The 10,766-nt window shown below is 58.0% G+C and overlaps 1 protein-coding gene across 1 annotated transcript; it reads left to right on the forward strand.

The window, feature by feature from the left end:
* Positions 1 to 79: 79 nt before the first annotated feature.
* On the forward strand, positions 80 to 7,106 carry CHEK1 (checkpoint kinase 1). Its single transcript, XM_074851131.1, has 12 exons — positions 80 to 216; positions 2,262 to 2,485; positions 2,594 to 2,658; positions 2,732 to 2,801; positions 3,645 to 3,833; positions 4,195 to 4,299; positions 4,395 to 4,490; positions 4,571 to 4,679; positions 5,315 to 5,492; positions 6,370 to 6,501; positions 6,635 to 6,736; positions 6,867 to 7,106. The coding sequence occupies exons 1-12, from the start codon at positions 152 to 154 to the stop codon at positions 6,960 to 6,962; spliced, it is 1,431 nt and encodes a 476-aa protein (XP_074707232.1). The 5' UTR covers positions 80 to 151; the 3' UTR covers positions 6,963 to 7,106.
* Positions 7,107 to 10,766: the final 3,660 nt, after the last annotated feature.

The raw sequence follows: 10,766 nt of genomic DNA on the forward strand, positions 1-10,766 counted from the left end.
GGTGGGGTCATGCTGCGGGCGGGGGCGGGGGCGTGGCCTGGCGGCTGCGCGCGCAGGGCGGGGCGGGGCGCGGCGCGTGGCGCCGGCGGGAACGGGCGGTGTGGTGGGAGCGGGCCCGGGGCCCGGGGCCCGCGGCGGGGCCGGCCCGGGGATGGCGGTGCCGTTCGTGGAGGACTGGGACCTGGTGCAGACGCTGGGGGAAGGCGCCTACGGGGAGTGAGTGGGGCCGGGGGGGGTGTGGGGGGGTCGGGGTTGCTGCGAGCCCCTTGCACGCCCACTGCCCCCTCCCCGGCCCGGCCCGGCCCGGCCCGGCCCGCCCCAAGGGCCTTCCCCGCCGGGTGCCACCTGCAGGCCTCTCCATGGCCACTGCTTGGCCGTTGCGTGCCCCTTGTGTGGCCACTGCTTGCCCATCGCATGCCCCTTGTGTGGCCACTGCTTGCCCACTGCTTGCCCGTTGCGTGCTCCTTGTGTGGCCACTGCTTGCCCACTGCTTGCCCGTTGCACGCCCCTTGTGTGGCCACTGCTTGCCCGTTGCACGCCCCTTATGTGGCCACTGCTTGCCCGTTGCGTGCCGCTTGCGTGGCTACTGCTTGCCCACTGCTTGCCTACTTGCATGCCCTTACGTACCTGCTGTTTGCCCACTGCTTGCCCGTTGCGTGCTGCTTGTGTGGCCACTGCTTGCCCGTTGCGTGCTGCTTGTGTGGCCACTGCTTGCCCGTTGCGTGCTCCTTGTGTGGCCACTGCTTGCCCGTTGCGTGCCCCTTGTGTGGCCACTGCTTGCCCGTTGCGTGCCCCTTGTGTGGCCACTGCTTGCCCGTTGCGTGCTCCTTGTGTGGCCACTGCTTGCCCGTTGCGTGCCCCTTGTGTGGCCACTGCTTGCCCGTTGCATGCCGCTTGTGTGGCCACTGCTTGCCCGTTGCATGCCGCTTGTGTGGCCACTGCTTGCCCGTTGCGTGCTCCTTGTGTGGCCACTGCTTGCCCGTTGCGTGCCCCTTGTGTGGCTACTGCTTGCCCTCTGCTTGCCCACTGCTTGCCCTGTGTATGCCCACTGCTTCCCTACTTGCATGCCCTTACGTACCTACTGCTTGGCCGTTGCATGCCCTTAGGTGGCTACTGCTTGCCCACTGCTTGCTTATTGCTTGGCCATTGCGTGCCCTTTATGTGCCCACTGCTTGCCATGTGTATGCTCTCTGCTTGCCCACTGCTTGGCTATTGCATGCCCCTTATGTGCCCACTGCTTGGCTGTTGCTTGCCTTTTATGTGTCCATTGCTTGCCCTGTGTATGCCCTCTGCTTGGCCACTGCATGTATGCCCTCTGCTTGGCCACTGCATGCCCTTGTGTGCCCCTTATGTGGCCACTGCTTGCCCACTGCTTGGCGGTTGCATGACTCTTATGTGGCCACTGCATGACCCTTACATGGCCACTGCTTGGCCACTGCTTGCCCTGTGTATGCCCTCTGCTTGGCCACTGCTTAGCCACTCCATGCCCTTACGTGCCCACTGCTTGGCCAGTGTGTGCCTCTTATGTGGCCACTGCTTGCCCACTGTTTGGCCATTGTGTTCCCCTTACGTGCCCACTGCTTGCCCACTGCTTGGCTGTTACATGCCCCATACGTGACCGCTGCTTGCCCGTTGCACGCCCCTTACGTGGCCACTGCTTGCCCGTTGCACGCCCCTTACGTGGCCACTGCTTGCCCGTTGCACGCCCCTTACGTGGCCACTGCTTGGCTAGTGCACGCCCCTTATGTGGCCACTGCTTGCCCACTACTTGGCCATTGCATGCCCCTTATGTGCCTGCTGCTTGCCCGCTGCTTGGCCGTTGCACACCCCTTATGTGGCCACTGCTTGCGCACTGCTTGGCTATTGCACGCCCCTTATGTGGCCACTGCTTGCCCACTGCTTGGCTATTGCATACCCCTTATGTGGCCACTGCTTGCCCACTGCTTGGCCATTGCATACCCCTTATGTGGCCACTGCTTGCCCACTGCTTGGCCATTGCATACCCCTTATGTGGCCACTGCTTGCCTGCTGCTTGCCCACTGCTTGGCCATTGCATGCCCCTTATGTGCCCACTGCTCGCTCCCAGCTTGGCTATCCCATGCCCACTGCATGGCCACTGCTCGCCCTGCGTTTGCCCGCTGCTTGGCGGTTGCGGGGCCGTTGCACACCCAGTGTACACCCGCTGCCTGCGTTCTCTGCCTGTTCCCTGCCCGTCTCCGTGGCAGCGTTTCGTGCCCATTTTGTGCCGCTGTACGCCCCAGGGTGCAGCTGGCCGTCAACCGCCGCACCGAGGAAGCCGTGGCCGTCAAAATCGTGGACATGAAGCGAGCGGCCGACTGCCCCGAGAACATCAAGAAGGAAATCTGCATCAACAAGATGCTCAACCACGAGAACGTTGTCAAATTTTACGGGCACCGGCGGGAGGGTGCCACGCAATACCTCTTCCTGGAGTACTGCAGCGGCGGCGAGCTCTTCGACCGCATCGGTACGCCCGCTTCAAAATACTTTTTTTTTAGTTTATCTAAAACCACGCCTTAAAAAATGAATCCTTAAACGGTTGAGAGTTGCTCTTCCCCTTATTCCTCTGGCGCAGAGCCGGATATTGGGATGCCGGAGCCGGAGGCGCAACGTTTCTTCCAGCAGCTGATCGCTGGTGTGGTGAGTGTGGCGGCGCTGCCGGGGACGCCGGTGACAGGCCCTGCGCGGCGCTGACCCCCCTCTCCACCCCCAGGTCTATCTGCACAGCATCGGCATCACCCACCGCGACCTGAAGCCAGAGAACCTGCTGCTGGACGAGCGAGGTGGGGAGGGCGGCGTGTCCCTCTGCGTCCCCCATTTAAGTTGACTGTTGGGTTGGACTGTTGGGTTGGACTGTTGGGTTTGATGAGCTTGAATTTAGCATTTGAGTTTGTTGAGCTTGAGTTTGTTGAGTTTGAACTTAGCGCTTGAGTTTGTTGAGCTTGAATTTAGCGTTGGACTGTTGAGCTTGAATTTAGCGTTGGACTGTTGAGCTTGAATTTAGCGTTGGACTGTTGAGCTTGAATTTAGCGTTTGAGTTTGACGAGCTTGAGCTTGTTGAGCTTGAGTTTAGCGTTTGAGTTTGCTGAGCTTGAGTTTAGCGTTTGAGTTTGCTGAGCTTGAGTTTAGCGTTTGAGTTTGCTGAGCTTGAGTTTAGCGTTTGAGTTTGCTGAGCTTGAGTTTGCTGAGCTTGAGTTTGCTGAGCTTGAGTTTAGCCTTGGACTGTTGAGCTTGAATTTAGCGCTTGAGCTTGTTGAGCTTGAGCTTGTTGAGCTTGAGTTTAGTGTTTGAGTTTGACGAGTTTGAATTTAGCGTTTGAGTTTGTTGAGCTTGAGTTTGTGAGCTTGAATTTAGCCTTGGACTGTTGAGCTTGAATTTAGCCTTGGACTGTTGAGCTTGAGTTTAGCCTTGGACTGTTGAGCTTGAGTTTAGCCTTGGACTGTTGAGCTTGAGTTTAGCCTTGGACTGTTGAGCTTGAGTTTAGCGTTTGAGCTTGTTGAGCTTGAGTTTAGCGTTTGAGTTTGACGAGCTTGAGTTTGTTGAGCTTGGGTTTAGTGTTTGACAAGTTTGTTGAGTTTGACTGTTGAGTGAGACTGATGACTTTTGAATTTTGAATTTGGGCCCAGATAACCTGAAAATCTCCGATTTCGGCTTGGCCACCGTCTTCAAGCACAACGGCCGGGAGCGGCTGCTCAACAAGATGTGCGGCACCCTGCCCTACGTGGCTCCCGAGCTGCTGCGGCGCCCCGAGTTCAGGGCCGAGCCTGTCGACGTCTGGGCTTGCGGCGTGGTGCTGACCGCCATGCTGGCCGGAGGTGGGCCGCCTGCCGTGTCTAGGGGACCTATATGCAGAAGGGGGTGTATGAGGTGTGTAAGGGGGGTAGGGGGTGCGTGGGGGGGATGCATGAGACACAGAGCAGACCCCTGGCACTCGAACCCGCTGCGGTCGTTGCCGCCAGGCTCTTGCACGCCGCGAGGCCTCACGTCGCGCCGCCTTCGCGCCCTTTTGCCCGTGGCCCGCTTTTAAAACCACACAGAACCGGTTTTTGTCGCCCCTCCTCGCAAACACTCATCCCTGCAAATCCTGCTGTGCCCCCTCCTTGGCTGCGGTTTTTCCCTCTCTCCGTTCTCCCCCCGCCCCAGTGCAGTAACGCGGTGGGTTTTCCCCTCCGGTAGAACTGCCCTGGGACCAGCCCAGCGATAGCTGCCAGGAGTACAGCGACTGGAAGGAGAGGAAAACCTACCTCCCGCCCTGGAAAAAGATCGATTCGGCACCTTTAGGTAAGCACCTGGCAGCCGGTGGCGCCCCATTCCGTGCGGGCGGGTGCCATTTTCCCCCCCGTTTTTTTTCCCCTCGCTATTTTTCCCTCCTTCAGCTTTGCTGCACAAGATCCTGACGGAGAGCCCGACGGCGAGGATCACCATCCCTGACATCAAGAAGGACCGGTGGTACAGCAAACCCCTCAAAAAGGGTAAGTGGCCACCGGGGAACGCGCTCGTCCCCCCAGATTTGTGGGGGGGGGCGGTTATTGGGTGTCTTGTCCCTTTGCAGGCGTCAAGCGGGCTCGTGTCTCCTCCGGAGGCGTCACCGACTCCCCCGGCGGCTTCTCCAAGCACGTCCGATCCGATACGGACTTCTCGCCGGTGAAGAGCGCGCTGGGGTGAGCCTCTGCTTCCCTGCGCCCCCCCTGCTGCGCGCTCCGGCTCGCAAGTGCACGCTTGGGCTCTGCGAGTCGCCTCCTCGCTGTTTGAGCTGCCGGGGCGGGGGGTGCAAGTAGGAGCTTTCCTGGACGTTTGCACGGGGTTTTTCATGCTGCGGGGCTTTGCAGGTCGCAGGGGTTTGCGTGCTGAGGGGCTTTCCCTGTGTTTTCACCGGGAGGTGGTTTGGTGGGAGCCGCGCGCCAGCCCGTGTTCCCCCCACAAAAATCCCCGTGCAGTGCAAGTCACCTGCTCGAACGCCGCCCGCCTTCGGGGTCCCTCCTTCGTGGCAGCACCCCTAACGCCCCGTCTCAAGCCATAGGACAAGAGGGAATGGCCTCAAGCTGCGCCAGGGCAGGGTCAGACTGGCTCTTAGGAAGGATTTCTTTGCAGAAGGGGTTGTTGGGCGTTGGAATGGGCTGCCCAGGGCAGGGGGGGAGTCCCCATCCCTGGAGGGGTTGAAGAGTCGGGTTGACCCAGCGCTGAGGGATCTGGTGGAGTTGGGAACGGTCAGGGTGAGGTTCATGGTTGGACTGGAGGAGCTTCAAGGGCTTTTCCAACCTGGATGATTCTGGGATTCTCTCCCCTTACGCCGCAGCGAGGAGAAGGCGAGCTACTCCACGTCGCAGCCGGAGCCCGGCACTGGTGGGGCGCTCTGGGAGAGCGGCGCGGCCACCATCGACAAACTGGTGCAGGGCATCAGCTTCTCCCAGCCCGCCTGCCCCGAGCACATGCTGGTCAACAGCCAGCTCCTCGGCACCCCCGGCTCCTCCCAGGTGCGTCGCCGTCGTTGGGGTGCAGCTTTTAGAGCAGATTTGGGGGGGTCAGGCTGCAACTTCGTGGCGTTTAGAATAGCAGCAGGCACCTTCGCAGCCCGGGGGACGCGGTCTCGCAGTGTTTTGCGTCTCAGGATGCAGCTTCATGAGGTTTATCACCTCAGGGCACAACCTTGTGAGGTTTAGGGGGTAACTGCAGTATATAGGGAGCAGCCCCACAATATCAGGGATGTGGCTTTGCAGTGTTTATATCCTCTCAGGGTGCAACTCTGCATCGTTTATGACATCACGATGCCACTTCGCAATGTCTGAGATGCTGCTTCGTGACCTTTATGATGCCGGGATGCAGCGCTGCAGTATTTGGGATGCAGCTTTGCGTCTAATTTGTAACATCAGGGTCCAACTTTGCAGCATTTATTATATCGGGGATGCAACTTTGCTTTATAGATATAAGATTAAGAAGCAGCGTCTCAATATTTATAATATTGCAATAATATATTTATAATTTGCAATATTGGGGATGCAGCTGTGCAGCGTTTTGCGTCTCAGGACGTGGCTTCGTGATGTTTATCACCTCAGGGCAAAACCTGGCGATATTTGGGGGGCAGCTCCGGTGTGTAGAATATCAGGATGCGATTTTGCAGGGATGGGGCTGCTGCTTTGCAGTATTTATAATATTTGGGGTGCAGCTTCGCGGTGTGTCTCGCGCAGCCTTGCAGCCTGGGAGGTGCAGCTCGCAGCCGTCACCATCAGGGGGTGCAGCTTTGCAATATTTACCCTCTTTAAGGGATTTTTGCAGAGCTGGGGCTGCACCTTGGCGGGATTTACCACCTTTGCCGGATTTGTAACTTTTGCCACCGTTTTTGGGGGCCGGCAGAGCCCGTGGCAGCGGCTGGTGAAGCGGATGACGCGCTTCTTCACCAAACTGGACGCCGACGGCTCTTACCGCGCCCTGAAGGAGGTCTGTGAGAAGATGGGGTACGGCTGGAAGAAGAGCTGCACGAACCAGGTGGAGATCGGGGTGCAAAACCGTGGGGTTTGGGGTGCAAAATCGTATCGTGGGGTGGGGGGTGCTGTTGCATCTGTCAATAATTCGGGGATTTCCACCCCCCCCTCCCCCGGCTTTGCTGCCGTTTTGCCAGGTCACCATCTCGACCACGGACAGGAGGAACAACAAACTCATCTTCAAGGTGAACCTGGTGGAGATGGAGAGCAAGATTCTGGTGGATTTTCGCCTCTCCAAGGTGAGGTGGAGGGGGGTCAGGGTGGGCGCAGCACCCGCTGGGTGCACAGGGACTGTGGGGCGATGCAAGACGCTGTCTGGGGGGGTGCAAGGAGATGCAAAAACACCCCCCTGGCCTCTCCCCTCCGCAGGGCGACGGCCTGGAGTTCAAGAGGCATTTTCTGAAAATCAAGGGCAAGCTCAGCGACGTCGTCAGCACCCAGAAAGTCTGGCTGCCCACCACCTGAGCCCCCCCCACCTGCCTCCTCCCCTTCTTCCTCTTCCTCTCCCTCCTCCTGGCGGGGCTCCTGCAGCAGCACCCGAACGCTGTGACAGCGACCGACCGCGCGCTTCAGACTTTAAAGCTTCAATAAAGCCCTGGGCAGGATGAAGCGGTGCCGCTGGCTGCAAGGGGGAGGTTGCGACGGGTCCCATCCTGCTGCGGCCCATGGAGGGTGCTGGGCTGGCCTCGTGAGTGCACCCAGGGTGCTGGGGGGGGGCCCTGATGCAAACTGGGGGCCCTGGGGTGCTCCACAAACCAGCGATTTGGGATCAATCCCCCAGCCCCCATGTTATTTTCATCACTAAAAGGGGCGCTGGCCCCATTTTGCCTTGTTACACCCAATTAACCCCGTTTGGTCCAGCCCAGCCCTCCACCTGCAGCAGCGTTTTGCCCCAAACCCTGAGATTTGCGGCCAAAAATCCTCCTGAGGGATGCGAGGAGCTGCTCTGCATCGGTGCGATATAACCCGTTTTATTTCATATGTTGGGGGGTGTTCTAGTTGCAAGTACAGCATTTTTATTTTTTTAAAAATTTTGGGGGGATCTTGACAAGCACGGGGCTCGTTCACTCTGAAACCTAATGGTGTCATTCACTCTGAAACCTGCTGATGGCGCAGCATTGCTCAGCCAGCATAAATCCCACTCCAGGCTCTCTGTCGAGCTGTGCAGCCCTAAACCAGCCCGTTACACCCCACCAGGGTTTAGGGGCTGACCCCCCCCTCCTGCCCCCCCTTCCTGCCCTGTCTCAGGGCATCAGCTGCCCTCATTTTCCAACCTCTCTAATTGCTTTTCGGAAGGACTAACAAGCCGAGAGCTGCCAGGGGTTGTTAGTGCTGGAGAGAGAGAAGAGCCAGGGATTAACCCCTTCCCCCCCCCCCAAAAAAAAAAAGAGCATCCCCCCCAAAAAAAACCCACCCCAGAGTGCAAACCCTGAGACATCTCTACAATTTCTCCCCAAAGCAGCATCAACGTTTAATTATGGGGTAGAAAAGACTTTTTACTCGTCTTCCCCTTTTTTTTTAGATTTTTTAATATCCCTTTCCCTGGCTTTTTTTTTTTTTTTTTTCTGTGGGAACCCCTCTTCGGCAAAGCAATTAGTGGCGATCTTTTAATTGCATATTTATATTGCAGCCGGGGAGCAAGACCCCGGCAGCGGGCGAGGGGGAAGCAGGAAGACGCCGCCTCCGACCTTGTTTGCTTTTCAACTGGGATTAACCGCTTTTAATTGTCCTGGAGATCACAGATTGCGGCCGGGGGGGGGATAATTAGGCTGAATACAGGGTTTTCTGGTTCACTCCCTTCAGGAATTTATATTTCTAAGGGGCAAAAAAAAACCCAAAACATAAAAGCTGTGGGAATGCTTTGGGAATTAAGGTTTTTTGAGGGGGGTGTGAGGCTGGACACAACTCGTTGCATGAGTGGGTCTCACCTGTGCAGGCTGTGAGGGGAAAGCCTCCACTTTAGCAACATTTTTTTTTTTTTTTCACCTATTACCTGCTGTAAATAGGTTATTTGGGGAGGTCACGGGGCACGTTTCCCCCCCGGGATGCTCCGGCAGAGGCCGCGCCCCGCTCACGCTCCGCCTCGGTCTCGTGCGCCGTTATCCCACGGGAATTATTTTCAACTCCCAATTTTATTTTTTTTTTTGCTCGGAGGGGGGATTATTTTCCACTTTCGGGGTTTGAGGGGGGAAATTCTAGGGGGATAAAAGGTTTATTTTAAAATCTCTCCGGGTAAAAAGGGGGTTGCGCGGAGCCGGGCCCCTGAAAGCGCCCATTGTGCGGCCCCGCTGGGGACAAGGCGCTCTCAGAGAGGCACCGGAGCGTGCAAAATGCCTTAAACCAACATTATCGGCGGCGCGGGCAGCCGGGCCAGGGCAGCTTCTCACCCCACCTCATCACAAATTCATGGTGCTCCGGCGGGCGCAGGTTGTTTCGCCGTCCCTCGCCCTCCTTGCGGCATCCTGGGTGCGGAGTTGGGGGGGCGGTGATGGGGGATGTGGGCCGGAGGATTCGGGGTGCCGAGGAGGGATGGGGGGGTTTAGGATGCAGATATGGGATGGAGGATTTTAAGATAAAGCTGCGGGATGGAGGATGCAGATGTGGGATGGAGGATTTAGGATGTCGAAGCAGGATGGGGGATGGAGGATTTAGGGTGCAGGTGCAAGGTGCTGGGTGCAGAAGCAGGATTTAGGATGCAAGAGGAGGATTTAGGCTGCAGGAGGGAGGATTTAGGATGCAATATGGAGGATTTGGGATGCAAGAGGATGATTTGGGATGCAAGAGGATGATTTAGGATGCAGGAGGGAGGATTTAGGATGCAGGAGCAGGATTTAGGCTGCAGAAGGATTTAGGCTGCAGGAGGGAGGATTTAGGATGCAGAAGCAGGGTTTAGGATGCAGGAGAGAGGATTTAGGCTGCAGACATGTGTTCCCAGATGGAGGATACAGGACACAGCTCAGAACACAGGATCGGGGATGCAGAAGTGGGGTGGAAGATTTAGGATGCAGGATGGGGGAGGGAGGGTTGAGGAAGCAGGACGGAGGGTTCCGGATGCAGGTGGGACGGAGGATTTAGGATGGGGATGGAGGATTTAGGGATGGAGGGTTTAGGATGCAGAGTCCCAGATATAGGGCAGGACCTGGATGCAGGACACAGGCGAGGGGCTGAAGCAGGATTTTGGGTGCAGATGCAGATGTGGGGCGCAGGACGGGGCACGAGATAAATGAACAGATGCAGGATTTAGGCTGCAGGTGCAGGACACAGGATGGGGGATGCAGAAGCAGAATTCAGGCTGCAGAAGCAGGATTTAGGGTGCAGATATGGGATGGTTCATCCCCAGAGCATCATGGCGCAGGCCCGGCCGTGCACAGGGATCTTGCGGCACGCCCGGGGGTGGGGAGTGCGTGCAACGAGCCGGGAAATGCAGATTTCCAAGGAAAAATTATAGCTTTCGAATGCCGTGGAGGGATTTCGCTGCTCGTCCCCCATCTGGGAGGCAGAGCCCGGCCGCGTGGCCACATCTGCCCACCAGATGTGCCGGGACGGCAATTCGGGGAGGGGAACGGAGCCCCCGCGGGTGGAGAAGCCTCCCCGCTCCCGCCCTGCATGGGCCAGTTTGGGAATTCCGTGTCCCACCTGCTCTGGAGCAAGGCCCAGCTGGGACTGGGAATGAGCTGGAGGGAAGGGTTGGATGGGGCCAATCCGGCCTCACACATTATTTTAATTGCAATTAATCTTTTGTCCTGTGCTTGGGGTGGGGATGGTGGGGATGAGGCGCAGCCAGGATGCAGCTATAGGGTTCACAGACCAGTATGGCCCAGCAAGGAGACTGGGCTGAGCTCGTCTAGGGTCCCTGTGTGGGTGGGGGGGTCCCTGGAGAGACCAGTCGGACTGTCAGGATTTGTTAGCGCCCTCGGGGTCCCGGCAGCAGGACAGGGGCGCGAATGTGGGACGCAGAGGCAGGGTTTGGGGTGTGGGTGCAGGATGTGGGATGAAGGGTGCAGGTGCAGGATTTGGGATGCGAGAACTGGGCTGTAGGATGCAGCTGCAGGGTGCAGCTCCAGGAGATGTGGGATGAATCGGGGTGCAGATGCTGCAGGGTTGGGGATGTGGATCTGGGATACAGGTGCAGGACGCAGATGTGGGATGCAAAAGCGAGATGCAGCTGCAGGGTGCAAATCCAGCGTGCAAGAAGTGGGATGCAGGGTGCAAGATGGGTCCAGGGTGCAAGATGGGTGCAAGATGGGTGCTGGGTGCAGCTACGGGGCG

This window comes from Strix uralensis, chromosome 26, assembly GCF_047716275.1.
Source record: "Strix uralensis isolate ZFMK-TIS-50842 chromosome 26, bStrUra1, whole genome shotgun sequence".
NCBI lineage: Eukaryota > Metazoa > Chordata > Aves > Strigiformes > Strigidae > Strix > Strix uralensis.